Here is a 13,525-nt window from a genome sequence, read left to right on the forward strand (position 1 = left end):
TAGAGAATATTTATTTTAAAAGTATGTCTCTCATATACCCTATTAATTGTGTTATTGATATAATCATTTTGGTTTCCTTCAATTCCAAATTTTCCTTCAGCCTTCCTGGATTTCACAGATTTATAAAATATTTGTGTCTTTCACATCTTCCTGGCTAATGCAGTTTTCTTTTCTGCTTCTGTTTGCCTCAAAATAGGAAAATTCTTTGTTCTGAAACATCATCTGAAATAAGCCAGCTTTAGAATACTGTGATTTCTCTTGATGGTACTTAAAATGTTTTAGGTGGGGCATGGTGGCTCATGCTTGTAATCCCAGCACTTTCAGAGGTCAAGGTAGGAGAATTGAGGCCTGGAGTTTGACACTAGCCTGGGCAACACAGGGAGACCCTGTCTCTACAAAAAAAAAAAAAAATTTAATTAACTGGGTATGGTGGCACACACCTGTAGTCCCAGCTACTTGGGAGGATAAGGTGGAAGGATCACTTGAACCCAGGAGTTCCAGGTTGCAGTGAGCTACGATGGCACCACTGCACTCCGGCCTGGGTGAGAGAGAGAGACCCTGTCTCTAAAATGAATGAATGAAGGAATGAATGAATAAGATCTTTTAAAGCTGTTAGATTAACATATTTGGTCAAAAGAGTTAGTTCTTAAATTTCTAAACTTTTATACATGAAAACACAATGTAATTGAATATAGTTCAACTTTTCCTATTATAAAATATTCCTTTCTAACTTTAATTTGTTCTCATAGGAAAGATACTATATATATAAAAACACAGGAAATTTATTTCTCATGAATCTTTTTTGTCTTAGATAATCTTTATCTTTCATTGTTTATCTTTATCTTTATCTTTGATTGTTAATGTGATGCATTTAGGTTAAATGACTCAGAAATGTACTATGACTAGCGGTCAAAATCTTTTCTTATTTTACAGTTAATATTCAAAGTAGATGGCTTCCAAATTTTAGAAACTGAATTCTGATTTGTACAGTTATTGGTGCAGAATGAGAAAATTGACATAAAAGATCCTTAAACAGGAGTGCTGGTTTTGTTACTTGTTTTCCAAAACTTTTTTGGAATGATTTGAAGTAGTTCAGAGATAAAATATAGAGGCTGGGTGCAGTGGCTCAGGCTTGTAATCCCAGCACTTTGGGAGGCCAAGGTGGGCGTATCGTTTGAGGTCAGGAATTCAAGACCAGCTTGGCCAACATGGTAAAACCCCATCTCTACTAAAAATACAAAAATTAGCCTGGTGTGGTAGTTCACGCCTGTACTCCCAGCTACTTGGGAGGCTGAGGCAGGAGAATCGCTTGAACCTGGGAGGCGGAGGTTGCAGTGAGCTGAGATTGTGCCACTGTACTCCAGCTTCGGCAACAGAGTGAGACTCCATCTCAAAAAATAAATACATAAATAAAACATAGAGCAAGATGAGGAAATTAAAAGCAGAACTGAGAAGCTACAAGATACAGAAAATGTTTCTTACATATTGCTTTTTTACGTGTTGCTTTTTGTTGCACCGAAATGCAGCTTTCAAATTCCTGTATCTAAGGTAAGCATTCTGGATGATGTGATTCTTACGGCTTTGTTTTTTGATTTTTTTTTTTTAAATAAAAGTATGGAAGTTCCTCTGAAGAAATCAGTTTTTCTAGCTGAATCTGAAATAAATGGTGAATTTATTATATAGATCCTTTATATAAAAGATGTAAGATAAACAGAAATATCTTCAGTTACAGAGTTCATAGAAGTTACAGGTTCATAAACAAGATGTCAAATAAATATTTCTTATACTGATTTAAAAAGTACATTAGCTTTTTCTCTGAGAAAACACCAAATCGCAGATGATGCCGGTGCAGCGGGGGGGGCCTGGGAGGCCTGGAGGCGCCGGGGGCCCTGGGATGGGGAACTCGGGTCGCGGCCATGGATGGGGCCGGGGCCAGCCGCGGAGCTCGCGGAGGCAAGACAAAGGACAAGGAGAGATGCTTGTCACCAAGCTGGGCCGCCTGGTCAAGGACATGAAGATTAAGTCCCTGGAGGAGATCTATCTCTTCTCCCTGCCCATCAAGGAGTCTGTGATCATTGACTTTTTCCTGGGGCCTCTCTCGAGGAGGTTTTGAAGACATGCCAGTGCAGAAGCAGACCTGCACCGACCAACACACCAGGTTCAAGGCGTTTGTTGCCATCGGGGACAATGGCCACACTGATCTGGGTGTTAAGTGCTCCAAGGAGGTGGCCACTGCCATCTGCGGGGCCATCATCTTGGCCAAGCTCTCCGTTTGCCCATGCGCAGAGGCTACTGGGGGAACAAGATCGGCAAGCCCCACACCATCCCTTGCAAGGTGACAGGCTGCCACGGCTCTGTGCTGGCACGGGTCATCCCTGCGCCCAGGAGCACTGGCATCATCTTGGCCCCCATGGCCAAGTAGCTGCTGATGATGACTGGTATCAATGACTGCTACATCTCAGCCGGGGGCTGCACTGCCATCCTGGGCAACTTCATCATGGTCATTTTTGATGCCATCTCTAAGGCCTACAGCAGGCTGACCCCTGACCTCTGGAAGGAGACTGTATTCACCGAGTCTCCCTATCAGGAATTCACTGACCACCTCCTCAAGACCCACACCAGAGTCTCCGTGCAGAGGACCCAGGCTCCAGCGGTAGCTACAACATAGGGTTGTACAAGAAAAATAAAGCAAAGTAAGCCTGGAAACAAAAAAAGTACATTAATAAGAAATATAGAAAAAACACTAAAGAAGAAATGTTATAAAGTACCCATAATTCCAGGGTAACTTTTTCAAAAAACATACCTACATATTTTTAAATTGTTACAGTCATATAGTACACATTAATTACTATGCTATAATTGCATTACACGTATTTTCGTACATTTCTGCATAATTTAAACATCATGTAATGGCTAAATAATATTCAATTATATAGATGTTCTATCATTCCCATTCTGTTATGCATACGCCAAAAATCTCGTGTGGATAAAATCACTCATGGAAAGCCTTTTACCGACCTAGGAGGTATTCTATGTTATCTCTCAGTGAGTCCCACATCGCAAATTTTTCCTCTAGATTTGGATCAGATTGCTAGTCCTTGAGCTGAGAATCAGGTGAAATATTTGGCTTCCCTAAGTTAATGGCCATGTTTATTAGAATTAATTTTCTGAGAACGTAGAGAGTGTCCATAGCTGATTCCAGTAAGTTAAACGTGTATAAGACTCCACTTTAAAAATCTTCAGGCATTTGGGGGTATGTGTGCTAAGTGAGAGATCTTAATCGTAATAACAGTGGAAAGTCCAGACTGGGCACACCTGAAGGGCAAGGATGTGAGCTCTGTATTTGTAGGGAAGTACCGAGGACAGCCTAGAATCTATCTCTGGCTGTTTGCTAATGCAGTATTTTGTAAAGACATGCAGGAATACCTGTGAATAAGTAGTTAATAGTACCAAAAATTACTCAGAACACTTTGGATCGTCGAATAAGTGTAAGATTACCCCAGCCCATAGAGTATAAGAATTACATTTTCTAAGAAAGCTAACAAAGTCATACCCGAAATTTTATTACCTAAGTTGATTACAGGGAACCTAGTTTAGTTATATTATTGGGTGGATCCCCCCACCCGCTACTCAGGAATGCCTCACGAACGTTTAAAGGGCATAGTATAACGGCTAAAACAACTTAAATCCCTATTTTTGGAAAAAAGAACTAGAAGCATGTTTAAATTTTTTAGAATGCAGGTAATTGGAGAAGATGTTGAGCTTATTTTGCTGTTGCAGATTGATGCACCATTGATTCTTGATAACACGTCGACTCAAGGAAAGTAAAATCTGTAAGATTTGTAAAAGAATGACGCAAGCAGTCATATACAGGTATGAATATGCATGTTGTATATGTTTGGGGGCATTATACACAGATTTTTAAGTGATTCTTGGTATCCAGAAAGGATTAAGATTAGGAAAGTCTCTGAACTTTTGTAGTGTCAATAAACATTTATCTCCACTGGTTTGTTTTTCTTTTTGTTTCCCTAACTGTTCAGCTTAAAACTGGCCCTTCAAAAATGAATCTGTTAGCAAGTTTATACTGATCCATCCCCGTTTTCAGATATACCATCCTCAGGTTCTACAGAGCCAGAATTGTCTCAAAGAGAACTTGATGCTTTTGACCTTGCGCTTCCCAAGATAAAAATTCTGACGGAGGGATTTGTGGACTGGATTTTCACAAGGCCTGCGAGGTGTTTACAAGCCTCGAGGGCTTTGAGTAGAAAAGGTAGGGTCATGCGCTAGCTAGGGAGATATCGGAGAGAGGAAGTGCTGTACAGGACCCAGATGATAGCGGTTTCTAATACCGGATTAGTCTGCGGGGGGCGCAGGTTCCCCCACCCGGCACCTCTGAGTCAGCCCAGGAGGGTTCTTTCTCTCCGCGGGCACTGATTCCGGGTCGCGGCGGACGTCGCTTCCGGAGCAGCATGGCGGCCACTGAGGACGAGAGGCTAGCAGGGAGCGGTGAGGGAGAGCGGCTGGATTTCTTGCGGGATCGGCACGTGCGATTTTTCCAGCGCTGCCTCCAGGTTTTGCCAGAGCGCTATTCTTCACTCGAGACAAGCAGGTAACTCGTGGCACAGTCAGCCAGGCTGGCACAAGGCCCGGGCCCCAGCGGAAAGGCGCGGCGGAGTCGGACCGCAAACTGGGCGCCGGAAGGGGGCTGAGCGGCCGCCCACTTGGCACTGACTGGTTTCAAGCGGGCTTGAGGTTACCCCCACTCTCCCGCCGTACGGTGGGAAGGTCTGGAAGGCTGTACGTCGAGGGCTGTAGAATCTCCAGTTTCTGCCTTTTTCACTTCCCTTTTTTTCTGGCAACTCTGAGCTGCTTTTTTACCCCCTCCCATAGCCTATCACTTTGCCTCGTTACTTCCGAGTGTAAAAGGAAAAGGACAAAGTTTGTCGTCGTACTTTTAGATGAATACTTCTGTGCATCCTTGTCCTCTGTAAAGTCATTCACTCTTAATAGAGTGTCTGTATGGTGTTTTATGTGTAAGAGCGGCAGAGAACATCTAAGGTCTTAGAAACTTTATGGGAACTGTAAATCTAATAGTAGGCGAAAGAGGTGCGGTGTTGCGTGAAGCAGCCTGTTAAAAGTATTGCAATAGCTGAAGAGTGTGATGCGGCAGAGACTAAGCGACTTCGTTTACAGTAACAGTTGGGGATGAGAAGAAAGGAGAAGGCGATCTTTGCTTCGCATTGCTGTGTTTTGAAGTGAGGCTCAAAAGCTGCTTGAGACTGGATGGGAGGAAAGAGCAGCTTGTTTTTGCTGTATTCTCTCCCCACATTTTCTAAATTCTGAGTTGCTGGTGTATTTTGAACACTGCATGACCGGATCAGTTTGGGAAGCTTTGCAGATTACTTCTGCACACTTGGTCAAGAACTACGTTATGGTAGGTGCCAAAGTATAGCGGAACAAGACAAGCATTTGTATAGAGTTCTGTGCTATATGTTAGTGTAGTGTTCATAGGAGTATATAGACAGGCATGTACATAATCCAGATTTCTTCAGAGAGGCCTTCCTTAAACACCCTTCCTAAAGGGACCACTCCCAATGACCACCTTACATTACGTATTTATTGGTTTATTTGTTTAATATCTTTCTATTACACTGGATTATAAACTTCACAAAGGTAACATTTTTTGTCTGTTTTGTTTACCTCTATACTTGGGACTGGGCTGCCCTGTCCAATCTGGTAGCCACTAGCCACATTTGGCTATTTCGATTTGAATTAATTAAATCAAATTAAAAATTAAGTTATTCTTTTGGTAGTAGCCACCATTTTTCAAGTACTCAGTTGCCATATTGGCCAGTGGCAATTGTTTCTATTTCAACATTTGCAACAGCTTGGTCCTTTTGGTCAGCATTGCGCTACGACCTTAAATAGTATCTGGTATCTGAGAAGCACTGAGGAATATTTGTTGAATAATGTGAGCTGAGCCCTGAAGGATGAACAGATTCTTACAAAAGAAAGAGTGAAACGTTTATATTCCTTCCTCGTCTCATAGGTGTTGATCGATTAGCAGAGCCTATACCTTCACTGAAAGATTCAGATTTCCAAACCGAAAGGTTATGATTGTAGTGATATGAGATGTTTTAAAATGTTGATAAATCATTTATATCTTAATAGGGGTTCATTTTATGTGAATTTAAAGCGTTTGGATAAAAAGTCTTCCATCCTGTTTTTGTTATTGATACATAATGTGCATATTTATCGTATACATACACTGTTTAGATACATGCAGTGTATAAGTCCTGTGAGCTGATTAAATTGTGATTGTTAAACAGTTGAACTTTGCTTGCAGCTATCACTATAAGTTTGTGATTGCATTTTCCAGATGCCAATGTGTTTGGCCTGTTCTATAAAATTCCAGCTTGGACAAATCCATATAGAATAATGCACATTGGCATTAAACTGTGTAATTCTATTCACAGCACAAGTAAAACAGCACAAATTTTCTGACTTATTTAACTTCAGTATGAGCATAGGATCAACACCAGGTGTTATATAACACCTTGGTGCATTGGTTAAGCAATATTGTATCCTTTTTTGTCTAATGTTTGTCACATGAATAGAATTTTTACATCATTTTGGTTTTCTTATAGCCCACTTAACCGCATTTAAGGTAACTACATATGTCAGTTTCTGTAGTGATTTTAAGTTTTTCTCTTTCCTAACTCACAGACTTTATTTTCTTTAGCCCTAAGTTCTTTTGTGCTGCATGTGATTCATAACTGACTTTAAAATGCTTGTGAAGAAACTCCAACCTTTTCAGCAAAGGTGACTAGTCACAAAGTTTCTGCTGATTTTTAAGACAAAACAGTACATTGGGCAAGCCACAAGTCTTACCTGGTATTGCAGTTAAATTCCACAGTCATTCACAGAGTGCCTCCCCATGTGTCTAGTTACAGAGATACGGTGTTAAACTAATGATTCAGGTGTTCCTCTGTTCATTTCTTTTTACCAGTAGGTATGAAAAAGCTTTGAGAAGGCTAATATTAGACTGGATATTTAGAGAGTTATTTTCTGATTCACTATTTTGGCAAAATTACTCTTATTTTCCTGTTTCTTTTAGCCTGACCAATAGGAATAATTTTTACTTTTCTAGTGACAATGATTTTATGAAAATAAAAACTGTATTGTCTGCTGTCTCATCAGAGATTTTTCTTTTGTATTGACTTCTTAAAATGATAGTTACTAGTTTATAATCCAAGTGAATATTAAATCTTGGGTTGGGAGCTTTATCTATTACCAGGTTTCTTTTATAAGTAGTTTAGGGAGTTTAGTGTGGTTATGAGTTATTGTTGCCATTTGTATTTGGGTAATAGGAATTAGAGTAGTCCTTTTTATTAAGGAACAAAGTAGTGACAATTTTCTGTTATTTTTATAGTCCACTGTTCTAGAAGAAGGGTTTAGGCAGTTAGCTTTTATTTCACAAAGCATTTACAATCTAGCTAGTCTTTGTATTCTCATGTCCCTCTATTTTCCCCTGTGTATCCTGTGTTGTAACCTCTCTGCTGCCTCCCATTCTGCAACTACTTTGTTCTTTCCTTTCCTCCCTTATCTTTTTTTTTTTTTTTTGAGACAGAGTCTCACTCTGTCACCAGGCTGGAGTGTGGTGGCACCATCTCTCCTCACTGCAGCCTCCGCCTCCTGGGTTCAAGCAATTCTCCTGCCTCAGCCTCCCAAGTAGCTGGGACTACAGGTGTGTGCCACCACGCTCAGCTAATTTTTTGTATTTTTAGTAGAGATGGGGTTTCACCATGTTGGCCAGGATGGTCTCGATCTCTTGACCTTGTGATCCCCCTGCCTTGGCCTCCCAAAGTGCTGGGATTACAGGCGTGAGCCACCGTGCCCGGCCCCCTTATCTTAAATATATCACAGTCTAGCAGTACATCTTTCAAAGTGTAGTGGTGGGAGGCTCTAAGTAATGACTTGTATGTGCTTATAAAAATGCACATACATGGGCCCCTTCCCAGACCTTCATTGGATTTTGTGTGGGCCTTTGGAGTCTGCATTATAACAAGCATCTCAGGTGGTTCTAAAGCAGGCTAAAGTTAGAGACTGTCTTATAGGAGAAACAAATACGCAGTTATTACAGCAGTGATTCCCAGCTCTAATGTGCATGTGAATCACTTGGGGATCTTGTTAAAATATAGATTCTGATTGCATAAGCCTGGGTCATTGTATTTTTAGATGAATACTCCTGTGCATGCCTGTCCTCTGTAAAGTTATTAAGTCTTAATAGAGTGTCTATATGGTGTTTTATGTGTAGGAGCAGCAGAGAACCTCTAAGTCTTAGAAATTTACTTTACGGGAACTGTAAATCTAATGGTAGGCGAAAGAGGTGCGGTGTTGCATGAAGCAGCCTTTTAAAGTATATTGCAATAGCTGAGGAGTGTGATGCTGAGTGTGAGCCGGAGATGCTGCATTTCTGACAAGTGCCCAGATGATTCTGATATGGCTAATCCCCTGACTAGACAAAATGATTGTGATATTCTGAGGGCATTCTGGAAGTACCTAAGTAGCTCAACCTGAAGAGAGACAGGGACTAGAGAAGGCTTCTTGGAAGAAGTAACCCCAGAGCTAAATCTTAAAGAATGTGTTCCAGTGTTTTGTTGTTGTTGTTGCAAATGGACAATAAGAAGAATAAAGCTGGAGAAGTGAGTGTTGAGCAGAAAACTTCAATTAGTTCTCTAGTACTGGTTCAAAATGTAAAGGGATATGGTAGGAATGTAATCTGAAGAGGTAGGCATGCATCAGATCATGGAAAGCTTTGTATGCTTGTCTGGAAACATGAGTTGGATATCATGTAAGTGACAGGAATAGTCATTTATATAGCCATATATCACATGGTACAGGTCCAGAACCAGGGAGACCAATGAGGACACTGATGTGGTAGTCCAGGAGAGAGATGCTGAGGCAGTGGAAGTAGGGCTAGAAAAGAGAGGATGAAGAAAAAGGAGGAGTCCCAGGATTCTTGAATTGGAACTACCATCTGGTCTGGAGAATAAAAGGCAAAAGGAGCCAGTTGAGAAAGGAAGAAGATGATTTATGTAATAGCACTTAACATGTAACCTCCTTAAGGTTAGGAAGCTTTATTCATTTTTGTCGTGACATCTAGTCTGTAGTAGGTGTTCAGTAGATGTTTCTTTTTTTTTTTTTTTTTTAATTATACTTTAGGGTTTTAGGGTACATGTGCACAATGTGCAGATTTGTTACATATGTATCCATGTGCCATGTTGATTTCCTGCACCCGTTAACTCGTCATTTAGCATTAGGTGTATCTCCTAATGCTGTCCCTCCCCCCTCCCCCCACCCCACAACAGTCCCCGGAGTGTGATGTTCCCCTTCCTGTGTCCATGAGTTCTCATTGTTCAGTTCCCACCTATGAGTGAGAACATGCGGTGTTTGGTTTTTTGTCCTTGCGATAGTTTACTGAGAATGATGTTTTCCAGTTTCATCCATGTCCCTACAAAGGACACGAACTCATCATTTTTTATGGCTGCATAGTATTCCATGGTGTATATGTGCCACATTTTCTTAATCCAGTCTATCGTTGTTGGACATTTGGGTTGGTTCCAACTCTTTGCTATTGTGAATAGTGCCGCAATAAACATACGTGTGCATGTGTCTCTATAGCAGCATGATTTATAGTCCTTTGGGTATATACCCAGTAATGGGATGGCTGGGTCAAATGGTATTTCTAGTTCGAGATCCCTGAGGAATCGCCACACTGACTTCCACAATGGTTGAACTAGTTTACAGTCCCACCAACAGTGTAAAAGTGTTCCTATTTCTCCACATCCTCTCCAGCACCTGTTGTTTCCTGATTTTTTAATGATGGCCATTCTAACTGGTGTGAGATGGTATCTCACTGTGGTTTTGATTTGCATTTCTCTGATGGCCAGTGATGATGAGCATTTCTTCATGTGTTTTCTGGCTGCATAAATGTCTTCTTTTGAGAAGTGTCTGTTCATGTCCTCTGCCCACTTTTTGATGGGGTTGTTTGTTTTTTTCTTGTAAATTTGTTTGAGTTCATTGTAGATTCTGGATATTAGCCCTTTGTCAGATGAGTAGGTTGCAAAAATTTTCTCCCATTCTGTAGGTTGCCTGTTCACTCTGATGGTAGTTTCTTTTGCTGTGCAGAAGCTCTTTAGTTTAATGAGATCCCATTTGTCGATTTTGGCTTTTGTTGCCATTGCTTTTGGTGTTTTAGACATGAAGTCCTTGCCCACGCCTATGTCCTGAATGGTATTGCCTAGGTTTTCTTCTAGGGTTTTTATGGTTTTAGGTCTAACATTTAAGTCTTTAATCCATCTTGAATTAATTTTTGTATAAGGTGTAAGGAAGGGATCCAGTTTCAGCTTTCTACATATGGCTAGCCAGTTTTCCCAGCACCATTTATTAAATAGGGAATCCTTTCCCCATTTCTTGTTTTTGTCAGGTTTGTCAAAGATCAGATAGTTGTAGCTATGCGGCATCATTTCTGAGGGCTCTGTTCTGTTCCATTGATCTGTGTCTCTGTTGTGGTACCAGTACCATGCTGTTTTGGTTACTGTAGCCTTGTAGTATAGTTTAAAGTCAGGTAGCGTGATGCCTCCAGCTTTGTTCTTTTGGCTTAGGATTGACTTGGCGATGCGGGCTCTTTTTTGGTTCCATATGAACTTTAAAGTAGTTTTTTCCAATTCTGTGAAGAAAGTCATTGGTAGCTTGATGGGGATGGCATTGAATCTATAAATGACCTTGGGCAGTATGGCCATTTTCACGATATTGATTCTTCCAACCCATGAGCATGGAATGTTCTTCCATTTGTTTGTATCCTCTTTTATTTCATTGAGCAGTGGTTTGTAGTTCTCCTTGAAGAAGTCCTTCACATCCCTTGTAAGTTGGATTCCTAGGTATTTGATTCTCTTTGAAGCAATTGTGAATGGGAGTTCACTCATGATTTGGCTGTTTGTCTGTTATTGGTGTACAAGAATGCTTGTGATTTTTGTATATTAATTTTGTATCCTGAGACTTTGCTGAAGTTGCTAATCAGCTTAAGGAGATTTTGGGCTGAGACAATGGGGTTTTCTAGATATACAATCATGTCATCTGCAAACAGGGACAATTTGACTTCCTCTTTTCCTAATAGAATACCCTTTATTTCCTTCTCCTGCCTGATTGCTCTGGCCAGAACTTCCAGCACTATGTTGAATAGGAGCGGTCAGAGAGGGCATCCCTGTCTTGTGCCAGTTTTCAGAGGGAATGCTTCCAGTTTTTGCCCATTCAGTATGATATTGGCTGTGGGTTTGTCGTAGGTAGCTCTTATTATTTTGAGATACGTCCCATCAATACCTAATTTATTGAGAGTTTTTAGCATGAAGGGTTGTTGAATTTTGTCAAAGGCCTTTTCTGCGTCTATTGAGATAATCATGTGGTTTTTGTCTTTGGTTCTGTTTATATGCTGGATTACATTTATTGATTTGCGTATGTTGAACCAGCCTTGCATCCCAGGGATGAAGCCCACTTGATCATGGTGGATAAGCTTTTTGATGTGCTGCTGGATTCGGTTTGCCAGTATTTTATTGAGGATTTTTGCATCAATGTTCATCAAGGATATTGGTCTGAAATTCTCTTTTTTGGTTATGTCTCTGCCAGGTTTTGGTATCAGGACGATGCTGGCTTCATAAAATGTGTTAGGGAGGATTCCCTCTTTTTCTATCGATTGGAATAGTTTCAGAAGGAATGGTACCAGTTCCTCCTTGTACCTCTGGTAGAATTCAGCTGTGAATCCATCAGGTCGTGGACTCTTTTTGGTTGGTAAGCTACTGATTATTGCCACAATTTCAGAACCTGTTATTGGTCTATTCAGAGATTCAACTTCTTCCTGGTTTAGTCTTGGGAGGGTGTATTTGTTGAGGAATTTATCCATTTCTTCTAGATTTTCTAGTTTATTTGCATAGAGGTGTTTGTAGTATTCTCTGATTGTAGATTGTATTTCTGTGGGATCGGTGGTGATATCCCCTTTTTCGTTTTTTATTGCATCTATTTGATTCTTCTCTCTTTTCTTCTTTATTAGTCTTGCTAGCGGTCCATCAATTTTGTTGATCTTTTCAAAAAACCAGCTCCTGGATTCATTAATTTTTTGAAGGGTTTTTTGTGTCTCTATTTCCTTCAGTTCTGCTCTGATTTTAGTTATTTCTAGCCTTCTGCTAGCTTTTGAATGTGTTTGCTCTTGCTTTTCTAGTTCTTTTAATTGTGATGTTAGGGTGTCAATTTTGGATCTTTCCTGCTTTCTCTTGTGGGCATTTAGTGCTATAAATTTCCCTCTACACACTGCTTTGAATGTGTCCCAGAGATTCTGGTATGTTGTGTCTTTGTTCTCGTTGGTTTCAAAGAACATCTTTATTTCTGCCTTCATTTCATTATGTACCCAATAGTCATTCAGGAGCAGGTTGTTCAGTTTCCATGTAGTTGAGCGGTTTTGAGTGAGTTTCTTAATCCTGAGTTCTAGTTTGATTGCACTGTGGTCTGAGAGACAGTTTGTTATAATTTCTGTTCTTTTACATTTGCTGAGGAGAGCTTTACTTCCAACTATGTGGTCAATTTTGGAATAGGTGTGGTGTGGTGCTGAAAAAAATGTATATTCTGTTGACTTGGGGTGGAGAGTTCTGTAGATGTCTATTAGGTCCACTTTATGTAGAGCTGAGTTCAATTCCTGGATATCCTTGTTAACTTTCTGTCTCGTTGATCTGTCTAATGCTGACAGTGGGGTGTTAAAGTCTCCCATTATTATTGTGTGGGAGTTTAAGTCCCTTTGTAGGTCACTGAGAACTTGCTTTATGAATCTGGGTGCTCCTGTGTTGGGTGCATATATATTTAGGATAGTTAGCTCTTCTTGTTTAATTGTTCCCTTTACCATTATGTAATGGCCTTCTTTGTCTCTTTTGATCTTTGTTGGTTTAAAGTCTATTTTATCAGAGACTAGGATTGCAACCCCTGCCTTTTTTTGTTTTCCAGTTGCTTGATAGATCTTCCTCCATCCCTTTATTTTGAGTCTATGTGTGTCTCTGCAGGTGAGATGGGTTTCCTGAATACAGCACACTGATGGGTCCTGACTCCTTATCCAGTTTGCCAGTCTGTGTCTTTTGATTGGAGCATTTAGCCCATTTACATTTAACGTTAATATTGTTATGTGTGAATCTGATCCTGTCATTATGATGTTAGTTGGTTATTTTGCTCGTTAAGTGCTATAGTTTCTTCCTAGCCTCGATGGTCTTTACAATTTGGCATGTTTCTGCAGTGGCTGGTACCGGTTGTTCCTTTCCATGTTTAGTGCTTCCTTCAGGAGCTCTTTTAGGGCAGGCCTGGTGGTGACAAAATCACTCAGCTTTTGCTTGTCTGTAAAGTATTTTATTTCTCCTTCACTTACGAAGCTTAGTTTGGCTGGATAGGAAATTCTGGATTGAAAATTCTTTTCTTTAAGAATGTTGAATAT

The 13,525-nt window shown here is 40.4% G+C and overlaps 1 protein-coding gene across 5 annotated transcripts in view; it reads left to right on the top strand.

Moving 5' to 3' along the window:
• The first annotated feature begins 4,443 nt into the window (after positions 1-4,443).
• PGGT1B (protein geranylgeranyltransferase type I subunit beta) overlaps positions 4,444-13,525 on the top strand; it is a 67,253-nt gene continuing 58,171 nt past the window's right edge. For 4 of the 5 annotated variants that reach the window (XM_032156632.2, XM_032156635.2, XM_032156633.2 and 1 more), the window contains exon 1: positions 4,461-4,609. In XM_032156632.2, coding sequence (XP_032012523.1) covers positions 4,470-4,609 — 140 coding nt within the window. In that variant the 5' untranslated portion in view covers positions 4,461-4,469. Of the gene's footprint in view, positions 4,610-13,525 lie in introns of all 5 variants that reach the window. The other variant, XM_032156634.2, reaches the window with a different exon arrangement.

This window comes from Hylobates moloch, unplaced genomic scaffold (genome assembly GCF_009828535.3).
Source record: "Hylobates moloch isolate HMO894 unplaced genomic scaffold, HMol_V3 SCAFFOLD_6, whole genome shotgun sequence".
NCBI lineage: Eukaryota > Metazoa > Chordata > Mammalia > Primates > Hylobatidae > Hylobates > Hylobates moloch.